This window comes from Neoarius graeffei, chromosome 24 (genome assembly GCF_027579695.1).
Source record: "Neoarius graeffei isolate fNeoGra1 chromosome 24, fNeoGra1.pri, whole genome shotgun sequence".
Taxonomy (NCBI): Eukaryota; Metazoa; Chordata; class Actinopteri; order Siluriformes; family Ariidae; genus Neoarius; species Neoarius graeffei.
In genome coordinates, this window is record NC_083592.1 from 38,522,629 (window position 1) to 38,539,416 (window position 16,788).

Consider the following 16,788-nt stretch of genomic DNA (forward strand, 5'->3'; position numbering starts at 1 on the left):
AACATCATCAGATTTTCACACAAGTCCTCAAAGTAGATAAAGAGAACCCAGTTAAACAAATGAGACAAATATTATACTTGGTCATTTATTTATTGAGGAGAAATTATCCAATATTACATATCTGTGAGTGGCAAAAGTATGTGAACCTTTGCTTTCAGTATCTGGTGTGACCCCCTTGTGCAGCAAATGACTACAACTAAACGTTTCCAGTAACTGTTGATCAGTCCTGCACACCGGCTTGGAGAAATTTTAGCCCATTCCTCCATACAGAACAGCTTCAACTCTGGGATGTTGGTGGGTTTCCTCACATGAACTGCTAGCTTCAGGTTCTTCCACAACATTTCGATTGGATTAAGGTCAGGACTTTGACTTGGCCATTCCAAAACATTAACTTTATTCTTCTTTAACCATTCTTTGGTAGAACAACTTGTGTGCTTCGGGTCGTTGTCTTGCTGCATGACCCACCTTCTCTTGAGATTCAGTTCATGGACAGATGTCCTGACATTTTCCTTTAGAATTCACTGGTATAATTCAGAATTCATTGTTCCATCAATGATGGCAAGCCGTCCTGGCCCAGATGCAGCAAAACAGGCCCAAACCATGACACTACCACCACCATGTTTCACAGATGGGATAAGGTTCTTATGCTGGAATGCAGTGTTTTCCTTTCTCCAAACATAACACTTCTCATTTAAACCAAAAAGTTCTATTTTGGTCTCATCCATCCACAAAACATTTTTCCAATAGCCTTCTGGCTTGTCCACGTAATCTTTAGCAAACTGCAGACAAGCAGCAATGTTCTTTTTGGAGAGCAGTGGCTTTCTCCTTGCAACCCTGCCATGCACACCATTTGTTGTTCAGTGTTCTCCTGATGGTGGACTCATGAACATTAACATTAGCCAATGTGAGAGAGGCCTTCAGTTGCTTAAGTTACCCTGAGGTCCTTTGTGACCTCACCGACTATTACACACCTTGCTCTTGGAGTGATCTTTGTTGGTCGACCACTCCTGGGGAGGGGAACAATGGTCTTGAATTTCCTCCATTTGTACACAATCTGTCTGACTGTGGATTGGTGGAGTCCAAACTCTTTAGAGATGGTTTTGTAACCTTTTCCAGCCTGATGAGCATCAACAACGCTTTTTCTGAGGTCCTCAGAAATCTCCTTTGTTCGTACCATGATACACTTCCACAAACATGCGTTGTGAAGATCAGACTTTGATAGATCCCTGTTCTTTAAATAAAACAGGGTGCCCACTCACACCTGATTGTCATCCCATTGATTGAAAACACCTGACTCTAATTTCACCTTCAAATTAACTGCTAATCCTCGAGGTTCACATACTTTTGCCACTCACAGATATGTCATATTGGATCATTTTCCTCAATAAATAAATGACCAAGTATAATATTTTTGTCTCATTTGTTTAACTGGGTTCTCTTTATCTACTTTTAGGACTTGTGTGAAAATCTGATGATGTTTGAGGTCATATTTATGCAGAAATATAGAAAATTCTAAAGGGTTCACAAACTTTCAAGCACCACCGTAGTTGATCATATTTGTGCTTCATTTTACTTGCCAACCGGTTGTACCTCCCAGTAGTGATGTCAGTAACCAAATAATAGCTGGTCTTGGCCCATATTTCAGGATGACATGAATAGAAATATGAACACACGATTTTCAATTTCATATATGGATTTAAAGCAAGAAGTACTGCGTGAAGCATTCTATCCAAGAAAAGAATAGAGTTTCTAATATTGAAAGCTCTTATATGGTTAACACTTTCATTTCTCTTTATCCTGCAGGAGCAGGAGACTCCTCTGCACTGTGCAGCATGGCATGGGTACTCAGCAGTGGCACGAGCCCTTTGTCAAGCTGGCTGTGATGTTAACGCCCGGAACCGCGAGGGTGAGAGTCCACTGCTCACTGCCTCGGCCCGTGGCTTCCGTGACATTGTCGAGTGCCTGCTGGAGCATGGGGCTGACATGGACTCCACTGATAAGGTACACACACACACACACACACACACAGGATAAGCAACAGTGAGTATGAGTGGTGTCTAGATCAATAACAGAAACTGAGATTAGAGCTCTTATTATGAGATAAAAGGTACATGAGCTTTTCTTACGCAAGAAGGCAGCTCTTATATATCGGCACCTATGCCCTTAGAATATCATGAATTATTCACTCTCGGCAATGCTCATGTAAAAGTGATATTGAGTTTAACATTATAGATGCCCTACATTATAGATGCGCGTTTGTCTAGCTAAATATATTGCTAATGCCTAAATTGAATTTGGTCCATGGATTTTAAACTCTACGTCACATGGCATCGGAAAACGACCTCCTGTGATTACAGGGTTATTTAATTTTGCTCTGAAAAAAATGTCAGCATCTAAAGTCTGGAGAAACATTTGTACAGTAGGTCCACATTTGGATTTGGGAACGTCTCTCTGATTTGTTTTCTTTATTTTGCATGTGCATGTGTGCTACAGGACAATCACATCGCGCTGCACCTGGCCGTACGGAGGTGTCAGATCGAGGTGGTCAAGTGCCTCCTCAGCCACCACTGCTATGTGGATCACCAGGATCGCCATGGAAACACACCGCTGCACATTGCCTGCAAGGATGGCAACCTGCCATTGGTGGCGCTGCTGTGTGCTGCTAAAGCCAATTTGGACATTCCGAACAAGGTGAGTAAGGTGGAAACTGGTTCAACAGTAGCATGCACATGCAAAGTTAGCCTTTAGTCAAGAAAAATTCAAATATCCAAGGGCACGCCATTCTTTCAGTAATCATGGATCAGGAGTTTTGGTGGATATCAAGTGCATAGACATGACTTAGAATAAACTCGTACCTTTTTGTCTTCAATTGTGGGTTGTGTTTTTATTTATTTTTTTGCATGTTCATTTAAAGACTAGTTTTGGTTACAAGTAAAGGAACTGTTTTTAGATTAGTTGCTGCACAGTAATTTGCATACATTATCAGATCTTATTTGATATACGAGTCATTTTAATATCGGTAGCCCTAACAATAATAACCAATATAATTCAAATCACAGGTTTAATGTTAATGCACTCATTCTACTACGTTATTGTTTCTGTAGTAACAACTTAGACAGGGACTTGTATAGTAGACGAGCCGTATAAATGGGAGAAACCATGGCCTAATGGTTAGAGAAGCAGCTTTGGGACCAAAAGGTCGCTGGTTCGATTCCCTGGACCTGCAGGAATAGCTGAAGTGCCCTTGAGCAAGGTACCTAACCCTCAACTGCTTCCCAGGCTGCTCTGGGTGTGCTGTCCATGACTCTGGATAAGAGCATCTGCTAAATTGTGTGATTGTGTAAAGAGATGTTTATCATTTTTGGAAGGAGTCTCCAGTGTCAGTGCTTTTTAACTCCGTGATAAAGCTGTAGCTTTACATTTTCCATGGGAAAGCCTTTATAATGAGGGGTTTGTGATTTATGGGTTCTCGCTAACATGACAGCCTATTTTTTTTTTCTTTTCTCCTTGTCCTATTAATTACAAGGGAGAGAGAAAAATAGAGGCTGGTGAAGGAACAAGTTTTTGTAGCTGCTGCAACATAAGTGACAGGAACTAGCTTGTCTCATAGACGTGTACAATATATTTTCTTGTTGGGCTGCTTGATTACTATTTGTGTAAATTAGTTTTTCATTTCGCAATGTATTCATTTCAATTCATAATGTAGATGTACTGTAGCCTGGGAAATCCCATGCTGCTTTGCACAATCATTCCGATCTGAAAAGACAGCATGGAAACTATGGTCTAAAGGCTCGCCTGAGTTAGGGAGCCAATCAGAGAGTGGGGAGGGGTGGAAAGACGGTGACGCGTACTACTCGACAAACGGAAGCTTGTAGTTTATTTGGGATTGTTTACGGATCACATTTAACATGGCGGCGAGCGATACGAACCAAACTTTCGATCAAGCTTTTGACACTGTTCTGAATAGTTTAGAGCGGCAGTAATCGTTCGGTGCCATTGTTTTCCTATTTTTGTTTTGCCTTCTCTTTCTCTTTCCTTCTCTTCTTCGCCTCTTCGTCACTCTAACTACGTCACCGGGTACAACTGCCATGATTGGTCATGGGCTACGTATACGCTAAATGATAGACATTCGCAACGTACAATAAACGGCCGTTGACCATCGTAAACCACACCTCCCCTACGAGAAATTCAATAGGCGGATTCCAGACCATATTTCACTTGTGATATGGTCTGGTGTTAACCAGACTAGATGTACTGGTATATACTGTACAGTATGTTTGCTTGTCCCGAAAAGACAGTGCAGATGATAGGAGTTGAGGGATTACCTTTAAAACCTTTTCTATGGGCACTTATTGATATAATTTGACAGGATCATTGCAAGACTTTTAATACATGGACTAATTTTCAACCTTTTGTCCACAGAAATTTATTTTACTTGAGAGTTTAATGGAGATTTCCACTTCCTCTTTCACTTCTGTCACAGCGTCCTTCCACTGTGCTAGTTTTATGCAAGATTTGATCCATTGCATGATTTAAAACCATTTGTTAGAGCCGTGATCTGTTGAACAAATGTACTTTTTGTTCTTGTGTCCTGAGTTTATTAGAAACAGCACTTCCATTAGTCAGCAGGCAGAAGATGGATGGTGGCTCTCATTCAAAGCTTTAACAGGAACAAAATGTTATTAGTATAAAACTGACCCGTCAGCGCCAGGGTTTCTTCTGAACCATGAATGGAAATTGCAGAGATTCCCCCCCCCTTAATTTCCATTTTGGTTGTTGACTTAGAATTTTTAGACTCCCCTGACTGCTGTTTCTCTGTATCTGTTATTGATGGGATGTTATTTGTGGAGTGGCGTAATCTTAAGCCTGGCTTTTTGTATTTTTGCCTCAGTTTGGGAGAACTCCTCTCCATGTGTCAGCGAGTAACGGAGGACTGGAGGTGGTGCGGCATCTCTGCGTGGCTGGAGCCAACACAGAGGCCATCACTAATGTGAGTCATGGGACATCGCCACTGTCTTTCCTGAAAGCCAGGCTTTTAGATGAGTTACAAAACAGTTAAGGTGACAATTTGGATATGTATATAAATACACTAAGTAAAGTAGACCTGAAGTATGAAATAGTGGAATTGTTTACCAGCAGTTAGTGTTCACAGCACTCCTGCATAGACGACTCAGAGTCTGTTACTAATATGAGTCACACAACAAACCCACCAACGTTCAGACATTTTTCAGTTCAAAGGGGTTGGAGTATTCAAAAAAACTTGCTTCAGTAAGAGTGCTGTTACTCAAGACAAATTCCCAGCTCTTGTTCTGAGTACTTCCTGTCCTGCACATGTTTGCAATATAACAGAGAACACTAGGATAAGCTGAGATCCAAATAACTGCTTGAGTAAAAGGAAGTACCTACTGCGGAGAAGAAAAAAAAAAACTGACTTAAGTGTTATGAGTGAGTTACTCATTACACAGGATTTAATTTCCAGAATAAGGAGTAGCAGCATTTGTAATGAGATCAGAATTATTCACTGTAAATTAACGGAAACCAAAATCATATACTTCTCATCATGTATTGCATCATACAAAAGGGACATCTGTTAAAGAATGAACAATATGCATAGTGTTTTCCGCTAACTACTTGATTAATATTAGCAATCCAGCCACTGGGGGTGCATAACCGTACTCTTGGTGCCGGTCCCAAACCCGGATAAATTGGAGAGGGTTGCGTCAGGAAGGGCATCCGGCGTAAAACTGTGCCAAATCTAACATGCGTAATGAAAAGAGAAATACCATACCGGATCGGTCAGGGCCCGGGTTAACAACGACCGCCTCCGGTACTGTTGGTCAACAGGGTGCCGGTGGAAAGTGTGCTACTGTTGCGCAGAAAGAGAGGAGAGGCGTGTTAGGAGAGAGCGTGAAAGATGGAAGGGAAGGAGCTTAGAATTGAGGGTGGGAACACTGACTGGCAGAGCGAGAGAGTTAGCAGGTATGATGGCAAGGTTGGACAGGATAAGGAACGAGTACATCAGAGGGGACAGCACATGTGGAGAGCTCGGGAATTAAGCTGAGACTGAGATGGTACGGGCACATCCTGAGAAGAGATGCAGAGCATGTTGGAAGGAGAATGTTGAGGATGGAGCTGCCAGGCACACGAAAACAAGGAAGGCCAAAGAGGAGATACATGGATGTGGTGAGAGAGGATATGAAAGTGGCAGGTGTGGTAGAGAAGGATGCGGAAGACAGGGAGCGACGGAGACAAAAGATCCGCTGTGGCGACCCCTAATCGGGAGAAGCCAAAAGATGATGTGATTAATGTTAGCAGTCACCATTTTCATAGACGCATCTTTACACATTTGACAGTCTGGAGAAAGGCTTGTGGGCCGTGCTGGTTAAAATCTCACACTAAATAGGTCAATCACATGCCTTATTAATTTTATAAGGTTCATTCAAATTAGAGAGTGACTGCCCTGTTCTGTGAGGGTGCTAATTCCTTGTATTGCTATAACATCACAACAACAGACATGGTTAAAAATAAAAATAGTCATGTTGACATTTGCTGGCCTTCACATCAGCATCAGTCTTTGAGTGAAAACAGACTTCTTGAGAACTTCTTGACAGCTGTAGTTGCTTTGACTTGATTGTCCATATTGGCGCGATCGTACGTTTTAACATGGTTGGTTCTAGAGTACATTTGAATATCAAAAACGCAGTATTTTTATATATATTAAAAAAAAGTTCCCCAGGAGAAATATACCATTATCCATTTCACTAGAGCACTCGACATTCAGACTTCACCTTACATTTCTACAGCAAGATGTTTTTCAGATCATTGCAAAGTGCTAGCCTGTAGATTAATGCACTGCTGAGAAATAAAGGGTGCAAAATAATGTGAGGAAAGGGACCAGATATAATACTGACGAAAATTTTTAAATGAGCAGAAACATGGTCACGTGTAACAAAGCAAAAGAAAAGCTTGTCTTTGGAAATTTACTCAAGTATGAGTGAAAAATACCCTCCATTCCGTTACTCCTTACAAGTAGTTTATTACTTGCGTAAGGTAAACGTTACGATCCATCCATCTATCCATCCCCTTCCCCCCAAAAAAATGGCTGACAAAGGTCGTACTCTTCCTCTCTCAGGCCAGAGTTGAACAATGAAGCTTTTAACATTATTGATCTTTTGTATGAGTGTATCTGAAGTTGTAGTTCTTGTCTAAGGTATCAGTATGACCATATGGAAGCATTTATAATGTGACATTAGCGCACTTAAAAACACCAAGAATGTTGGAGTTTCGAAGGTATTTGTAGCTAACCCAGCAGAAAAATGGTGGGCGATTATTCAGCTCTAGGCACTGGGATGAGATCATGTACTGTGTAAGTGGTATTTTAAGGGCCGCTTATATATATTTATTAAATTATTCCATAAATGTTGTAACGCATTAACATTTGCCTTCCATTACCTGAAATCCAGTCCCTACTGAAGCTTCGGAAATAAGATTAAGTCAAAGGAAAGCTAATTGGCGCATATGAAATTGAGTTTCTAGTTTATTCTCCTTGGTATAAATGACTCCTAAAAACACAATTAGGTGTGTAGTTCAGCTCTCAAACACTGTTTGTTCACTATCCGGTACTGCCTATATGCTGCGTGACCTGAAGAAATATGAAATCAATACAAGGTCATGGTATATGGGTATGTAATCGACGTGTGTGTGTGAGAAAGAGAGAAGGTTGTCCCTGGGGAGCAGGTGTTATTGATGCTGCTTAAACTCTCCTTAAGTGTGTGTGTGTGTGTGTGTGGCATTATATAGCCACTCGATCATGTGCAGATGATTTGTATGTATATGTGATGGAAAGAGAAAAGGTCTGTATCTTCTCGCTGTTCTGGCAGACTTGAGCGATTCCCAGAAGTCTTGCTTAATCAAAGCTTATCAGTACAACTCAACCCCTCTCTGTAAATCTAAGCTCAACTAGGCATGTAACAAGTCACTATTAGGCTACGTTCACACTGCAGGCTGAAGTGACTCAAATCCGATCTTTTCGCCCATATGTGACCTGTATCCGATCTTTTATTGACAATATGAACGACACAGATCCGATTTTTTCAAATCCGACCCAGGCCGTTTGGATATGTGGTGCTAATTCCAATTCCTATCCGCTCTTTTCATATGCGACTTCAGTCTGAACCGCCAGGTCGCATTCATCCGACTTACACGTCATCAACAAGCCACAAACGTCACTATTCTGCGCTGAAGTAGGCGGCGGGTCTCTCAAAAAAGTTACAACAACATGGCGCATAATCACGGGCGCAGATAGAGGGTGGGACTCGTCCCACCCAGATTTAAATTCACCTCGTTCGGTCCCCCCCACTTATAGGGAGGGAAAAACGTCTATGCTGTCTTTCTTTGCATAAGGCAAACCTCACGGAAAAATCAAAAGACTAATTACCATTCGGTTTATTGAGGTGCACGGCAGTGTATACATACCGTAGTTGCAACAACTCACATAAAACAAAGACTGATATTCGGTTGGTTGAGCTGTGCAGACTGCACAGGTTGCGAGCTCGAGCTTGGTTGCTATGGTTACTAACAACAAGTTTGACAGGCATATCGGGGTTGGGGTTGGTTTGCTGGCAGCTTTGTCCCCCCCAGTTTTTTGTCCCCCCCAGTTCAAAAAACGTATCTGCGCCCCTGCGCATGACATCAATGCGAGGGACGCTTCGGGCTGTGAAGGTTCAGAATCTTCTCAATGGAAGGACGCAGAGGTTAGGGAGCTGATTTCCATTTGGGGGGATACAGCTATTCAAGCTAGATTGGATGAGTCATACCGCAACCAGGCGGTTTTACTTCCGTAAACACTGGCCATGCTCACTGCGTGTGACGTCGTCGTATCCTGCAATGCGCATGCGGAACACTTTTAGGTCGCTTTTCGTTCATACTGAGGATCACATACAAGTCGCATATATTTGTTAATGTGAACGACCTCACAAAAAAATCGGATTTCACAAAAAAATCAGAATTGAGCATTAAGCCTTGCAGTGTGAACATAGCGTTAGATTCATAATATTGGGTCCATGATTCAATTTTCCCATGATATTTTTGAAAAAAAAATTTTAATGAAAATTTTATTACAAAAAAAAAACCCTAACATTTTTCCTATTCTTTATCAACTTAAATGTTCCTTTTGTTAAATTAAAACACAATTTTTTCATTTTCTTAACAGTAATTTACTCACATTTGAAAAGGTTAGAGTAAAATATAATACCCTATTAACTAAAATATTCCTTTTATTAAAAATGAAAAAACAAATGGGCCTTTTCTTAAGACTTCTATAAACATTTACGTCTCCATCTTTCTTCTCTTTTCTTTAGCTTTCAGCAGTCTAAAAAGAGAGCTCCGATTTCTTGTCCAATCTGAGTACAGTTAATTGCACAGCAGCTCTTTTCCATTTTAAATAGGTTTTTGCTGCATTAGAGCTGTGTTACTTCCGCCTAGGGGGAAGTCGAGCGCATTCATGCTATTTTGTTATTGCACCCCCTGCTGTTTAAACAATGCAGTTACAGCTAGGAAAAACTAAGATGAGACAGCCTGATGATTTGCAATTCATCATCTCTAGCCGCTTTATCCTGTTCTACAGGGTCACAGGCAAGCTGGAGCCTATCCCAGCTGGCTACAGGCGAAAGGCGGGGTACACCCTGGACAAGTGGCCAAGTCATCACAGGGCATGATTGCAATTATTTTTTTCTTTTTCCATCAATTCGAATGGTCATACATTTTGTATCTCAATTGATCATCACACGATACATCATTTACAAACCTACACTCAACACTTGGGAAGGACCTCAAGCCTTACCCAATCTCTCCAACGGTCATTGCTGCCTAGTTCCCCATCCCTAATTCTCACTGGTCCTCAATAAGACATCACAAAGACTGCATTAGGCACCACTAAATGTCCAGGCCAGCATGCAGTCTCTCTATCCTAAGAAACTGGCACAATACTGGATTCGATGCTGATGTATGTTGATGGCTGATGCACCATTCATGGATATTAAAGGATTCCCTTTGCCCATCTGTTTACATTTTGTGTGTTTTGCAATCCGTGTTTCTTAGTCAGTATGAGAACCTTGACCTCATTGTGTCAGAGGAGTTGTTCCCCTCTATGAACGCTTACCTCAATCTTCAGCTTGCTTGGAAGGCACCTTCAGATCTTTCTAGACATCTAGTAGCCCATAATGAAGACGAACACCTCCCTAATTGGGTACTGTAGAAGAGTTAGACTGAGAAATAAAATAGACGAAAAGAATGCGGGTAAAAATAAGAGGACTTATGGCTGTGGCTTTTAAAAGGATAAAGATGTGTTTTTGAACCCACGGCACATGCCATTCATGCATTTCTGCAAAGACGGAACTGACCTTCAAATTAGTTTTATGAGGGCTTTTCTGTGCGGAGTTTGCATGTTCTCCCCGTGTCCGCGTGGGTTTCCTCCGGGTGCTCCGGTTTCCCCCACCATCCAAAGACATGCAGGTTAGGTTAAGTGGTGACTCTAATGGCCCTTTTCCACTACCCTTTTTCAGCTCACTTCAGCTCGCTTCAGCTCACTTCAGCCCGACACGGCTCGCGTTTCGACTACCAAAAACCGGCACGACTCAGCTCGTTTCAGCCCTGCTTAGCCCCTAAAACTCGCACCGTTTTGGAGTGGGGCTGAAGCGAGCCAAGCCGTGCCGAGTGAGGTTGGGGGCGTGAGCAGACACTCCCCTGTGCACTGATTGGTGAGGAGGAGTCTCCTCACATGCCCACACACGCCCCGTGAGCGCGCTGGGATCTGTAAACACCGCAAACCCGGAAGGAGAATAATTACGAATTACGAGAATTTCTGAAGCCTTATGCGCCTCGCCTCATCTATACGCTCTTGCCAGTATCTGTTGGCGTTGTCGGTGACAACAAGCCACAGCACCAAGACCAGCAACACTAACGACTCCATGTCCTCCATGTTTATTGTTTACTATCCGGGTCGTGAGACTACCGCTTAAAAGATCACTGAATCAGTGACATACAGAGCATCATGGACGAGTTCGCGGAGCGCAAGGCTCGTCGTATGCCCTTCAAATAATGCGCGCAGTAGGCTATTGATGTTTTATTATGAGCCATGTACAGTATGTCACCTAATGTTTTTTTTGTTTCTGAGTTACATGTTCGTTTGAAGGACTTAATGTACAAACTAACATAGTTGCACCCCGTAGTGTTGAAATTGGTAAACACAGTGCATTCAGTGAGGTTTGCACCGCCCTCCTTTTATTTCTGACTCTTCCTGTCACCGTTGCAACCTCTGAGCGCTCATTCGTATGCCCTTCAAATAATGTGCGCAGTATAGGCTATTGATGTTTTATTATGAGCCATGTACAGTATCCTAATGTTTTTTGTTTCTGAGTTACATATTCGTTTGAAGGACTTGATGTACTAAATAACATAGTTGCACCCGGTAGTGTTGAAATTGGTAAACACCGCAGTTGCGGACATTTTGTAGCCTAAAATGATGATATGATAAGCTTTAATAAAGGGCCCGGTCATTTGCCCCGCCCCCGGCCCGGCTCTGACTTGTTCCGCCACTGTCACTGATGTCACTGTTTGCGCTGCTTAACGACATCACGTGACGTCCACCCACTTTCGCTAACTCCACCCAATGTGTCCACCCACTTCCAGCCAGCACGGTTCAGCGCGGTTGTAGTCGAAATGCAACTCCAACAGCCCCGCTCAGCTCAACTCAGCTCGACTCAGCACGGCACGGCTCAGCCGCGTTTGTAGTGGAAAAGCGGCATAAATTGACCGTAGGTGTGAATGTGAGTGTGAATGGTTGTCTGTGTCTATGTGTCAGCCATAGACATATAAACATAGACGCCGCGTTGAGCTGGTGGCCCCGTTGCTGGGATACGTCAGAGTGTCCGCCATATTGAGGTATTTCACCCACGTGACCAAGTCACGTGACGCAGCCATTTTGGACGGCACGCTTAAGTCCTTCAGTGCAAGGCGGTATGAGATGGTGGAGACCTTTGCACATTTTAACAAGAAAGTAAGCTGTGATTCGTGTTAAATTGGATCTGTCTTTTATCACAAACACTGTACCCAGCCTTGGTATGGAGCCCTGTTTATTAATTTCTGTGTCCCGTTTCTTTCTAGCCTCTGTTATTGCGTTTTATGTCTGATGTCTGCTACATGCAACCCTAGACAAATTAACACTGCCTTGTTTCACTGCTCAGATGGGTTAACAAACACTGACCCATTTACTTTTTGCTATATATTTTATCAAAATTGCGTTAACTGATAAACTAACCTGAAATGAAATGATCACTGCAAAGTCTGGAGTACTCTGTTGGCTCCCAATCCTGTCTCTTCACAGCCGCAATCCATTTGGCCCTCTTGTCTGGGTCAGTAGGAAACCGGTAGTGATGTGTCGGTCGCGAACGATCCGGTTCAAAGAGCCGGCTCTTTGAAGTGAACGACGGGAGCCGGCTCTTCGGTGGGAGCCGAGTTGGGGAGCCGAATTAGTTTTTTGTCCTTAAGTGCCTCAGAGAGAGAGACTTTCACAAAAAAAAAGTTGCTGTCCGATTGCGTCTTTGTGTTGTCTATTACCATTCAAAGGAAAAAAAAGTAGCATGGTGTACGCCTACTTTTTTTGGTTGGGGGGGTTGATGTCATTCACAGCTGCGAAAATACGAAAATTGGTGTAATGCTTAAAGCTGTGGAGCGCAGGGGAGAGGAGTCTGTGAGGCACCTGAGGAGGGGAAAATCAGCTGTGTATTTTATATTGGTAATATAACACAGTTTTGCATTATGTTTGTGAGAAAATAATTTATTAATTGGTAAGTTAGTTTTATTTCTATAGCTAGAACATTGTTACACTGCTATACTTTACAAAGCTTTACAATGGCTACAAAAACTAAAAAATAAAATGGAAAACATCCTATTGATAAAATATAAATAATAATGTCATTAATTAACTAGTTAATTGCAGCAATTAAATCAAAAATAAAATCTCAGGAGCCGTTTGGGAGCCGAAAGAGCCGGCTCCTTATAGTAAGAAGAGCCAAAAGAGCCGGCTCCCGAAAAAGAGCCGAAATTCCCATCACTAGAAACCGGTAAAAGGAGCGTCCTGCACGCTGTCCCTGTCTGTTGTGGCAGCCCACAGCACAACAAGCAAACACCATGGTTATTTATAGAGTGCTTACTGACAAATTAATCTATTCTAGGTGTCTGTAACACGTTTTTTTTCAAGCTGGTTCTCCTTCTCTGTTTGCAGCGTTAGTATGTAGCTTGACGTTCAAAATGGCGGACACCGGGGCGTCACGTGACCCTGTGACGTCAGGTGAAATACCTCAATTGGATGTGGCAAATCTTCCCCGTAAACCAATGCAAGTAAATGGACTGAACTTCATAAAGCCCCTTTCTACAATAATATTTAACTCGATGCCTTTTATTCACCCATTAAGACACACACGTGTATATATTTGGGAAACAAACAGGCATCAAAACAACATGTATAACTTTTAATGTGACGGTTATAAATAGTGTGCGAAATACCCGTCAATATTCTGAATGACCGCCAAACTGAGTTCGGCCAGGTTCTAACGCCATACCCAAACAAAATACATCACTGATTCCTTCACATTCAGAAAGGTTAAAAACATTCATCATACGTTCAAAAACGTTCATCATTGTGTGGCAGTGTATTATCTAATTCTCACTGCTTATAACTATACACCTACCTGGTGGAGATGAGCTGGGAAACTGAAGACTGAAGGAACAGCTCCCTCTCTGATCCTGACTGTCTGACCTGTTCTGTCAAAATCCTCCGTTCTGAAGTGTTCACTGCAGAGCATGGATGACGTAGTCGCAGAAAACCCTTCCCGTCGCACAGCTGTCTCCCACTGCTTTTTCATCTCTTTATTTTTGGGAAACCTACATAGTATGTGAAAAGTTAGCGAAGCAACTAACAACAATCAGCGTAGTTACGAAGGAAATACTTCGTTGTTTGGAGACAGGTTTCACCGAGCGGCTATTATGCGCGAGACTTCATATTAGCCACAAAGTCAGAAAAATCTGTTCGTAAAATTACGTTATAATGACCAAATACAAAGAAAAGTATTTTTCCAGTCTCACCTGTGAAAGGTAATCCCATGTGATCTCGTTTGGACGGTAAACCTGTTGGTACAGTTAAACGCAGCACATGAATGAGGCATCTTTATTCTCGGCTACTGTCTAGACGCTATACCAGAGACGGTTGAAGAATCTCCACTTTGCCACATCCAATATGGCGGCGAGGATGACGTATGATTCTACGCAGAAGGCGGCGTCTATGTTTATATGTCTATGGTGTCAGCCCTGTGATGACCTGGCGACTTGTCCAGGGTGTACCCCGCCTTTCGCCCGTAGTCAGCTGGGATAGGCTCCAGCTTGCCTGCGACCCTGTAGAACAGGATAAAGCGGCTAGAGATGATGAGATGAGATGAGATTGCAAACAGAGCTAAGATGGCCTGTCTCGTCTTATATTAGCTAGGTAGCTAGCACTATCAGTAAAAATAAATAAATAAACAAACATGTATGAATACGAGTGAGTCATCCCCTCAGAAATCATGTCCTGTCTGCTGCTTCCAGCTAGCTCGCTAGTATTCTCACTAAAATGATGAAGCTTTATGATTATGACTTAAACTTCCTCTCAGTACTTGTCAGGTTAGGTTATACTAGCTAGAAAGCTAGCATTAGCAGTTATTATTAGAAACGGTCCTCTCAGAAATCCTGTCAGGTTGGGTGGTATGAGTAATCTGGTTTACACTCGTGTATGGATTGAACTCAAATTGATTTTTGTTATATATTATTAATTAGCATTTTTGCTAGCAAGAAAGTTGTGGGTTTTTTTTTTTTGTCTGGGTTTTTTTTTTTTTTTTTATGAAGAAACCATTAGCTAAGACATATTCTAGCACAATGAATCTGCAGTTTTTAACCATTCTGTTCACACGTCGCACACATTCGGGGGGGGGGGGAGAGAGAGAGAGAGAGAGATGGAGAATGCTGTCTATTTCGAGTGCAGCTTTGAGAAAAGACCACAGCTGTTTTTAAGTGGTTAGCAGTATGCTTGTGGTCTCAGGTGCTGGCTGATTGTATAGAAGGGTATTTCGTATGGGGATTTGGGGTTTACTGGTTTCCTCTGTAAGCCCTTGAGGGGTGTGTGTGTGTGTGTGAGAGAGAGAGAGAGAGAGAGAGGTGCTCTTGGTCTTTCCTATTAGCATGCAGCAGTCCCATCACCCTGCGCTGTCCTCATGCTCATAAATCCAATCTGTCTTTAGCCACAAAAACCCAAATCTGCCATTGTCTCTGCATACATGTCAACCTTTGGCCAATCAAACCTGTATAACCAACCTCCAAAATCCGTATTTCCCTTATAAAATCCTTATAAGATGCAAATTAAAATAATTTACCTAAAATTTGAATGATAATTAACAATGATATATCCAAGTTACTTTTTATTCAATATTAATAACAATAAACCTTCAGAATGAATACAAAGCTCCAATATTTGACAAAAACACAAAGTGTCACTCTAATGTTCTGAATTGTACTCCATGACAGCTTTTTTAGCACTCTGCACCAATACCTCACGAGGCTGCATGTCACAGCAAGTGCCTGTGTTGATCTTGCCGGAGTGCCCATTCAGAATCTTTTCAGTCGCTAGTGAAAGTCGCTCAGGTGGAAATACGCATTTCAAACAAAATGTTACTTCCCGGTTGGCGGGATTCTCGCAATGCAGTGTGCGCATGATCAAAAGTGGAACGAAGTCTCGCTACCACAAGATAACGCGCGATTTCATAAGACTCTTTACTGGCTGTTTGTGCTTTCTGTGGTGTACAGTACGTTTGTAAATGTTATGCGCTCTTTTATCATCGTGGGAATTGATTATAGCTCTAAATAAATATTGAAGTTTTTTTAAAGAATCCGTATAACTTTATTTGTACGCCCGTATACTACGTTTATTGAATCAAATCCGTATAAAATACGGACATTCCGTATAGGTTGACATGTCAACTAACAGTCATCATCGTTCTTCTGGACCTCTTTAACATATCAAGGACTCCCTGTTCAGATAAAACACCCTGTTTTTCCTCTCTTTCTCTGCCTCTTTTTCTTCCTCCTGCTTGTTCTTCTAGTAGCATCAGAGCTCTGTAATAAGAAAAGAGACTTGTAATTCAGAACAATAATGGAGTTTTAATTTCTCAGCTTTGCTCATTTGGCCAGCTCACATCATTCTGGCCTGAAGCTTCTCTCTTTCTCATTTTTAAATTTTTTTTTTTTTAATAGGATGGAAAGACAGCAGAGGAAGTGGCAATTGCGGAACAACAAGAGCATATAGCACTTCTATTGGCCAAACTGAAAAAGGTTTGTGCTCTGTTATCCTCTCGTTAAACACCACACATGAAACTCATTGCTTTTGATGGTTCTGCATTAATTAATTGTATTTTAACTTTGTGTATGTGTTGTTTATATGTAGACTCATCTATAATAACTGATTTTTGTTCTTTTATTACTATAGTTGGAAATTGGCTAAATAATTGTGATGAACAACCACAATTTTGTAGGTTCAGTCCAGGTTTTAAAAGCTATTCTAATGATGCAGGCAGATTAGAAGCAGGTCACGTCCAGCCCCTGAGGTCCATAATGTATTGTTCACCGGTTGTTTTTATTTATTTTTTATTTTTTTAAATTCTGCTCTTACAGTTTCTACTAAATTGTGTGGTCTCTTATCATTACATG

General features: G+C 41.8%; 1 protein-coding gene across 3 annotated transcripts in view; it reads left to right on the forward strand.

Annotated features, from left to right (window-relative positions):
- dapk1 (death-associated protein kinase 1) overlaps nt 1-16,788 on the forward strand; it is a 175,389-nt gene that overhangs the window by 127,789 nt on the left and 30,812 nt on the right. For all 3 annotated transcript variants that reach the window (XM_060907201.1, XM_060907200.1, XM_060907202.1), the window contains exons 16-19: nt 1,804-2,001; nt 2,494-2,691; nt 4,892-4,990; nt 16,336-16,413. In XM_060907201.1, the coding sequence (XP_060763184.1) occupies nt 1,804-2,001; nt 2,494-2,691; nt 4,892-4,990; nt 16,336-16,413 (573 nt within the window). The remainder of the gene's footprint in view (nt 1-1,803; nt 2,002-2,493; nt 2,692-4,891; nt 4,991-16,335; nt 16,414-16,788) is intronic.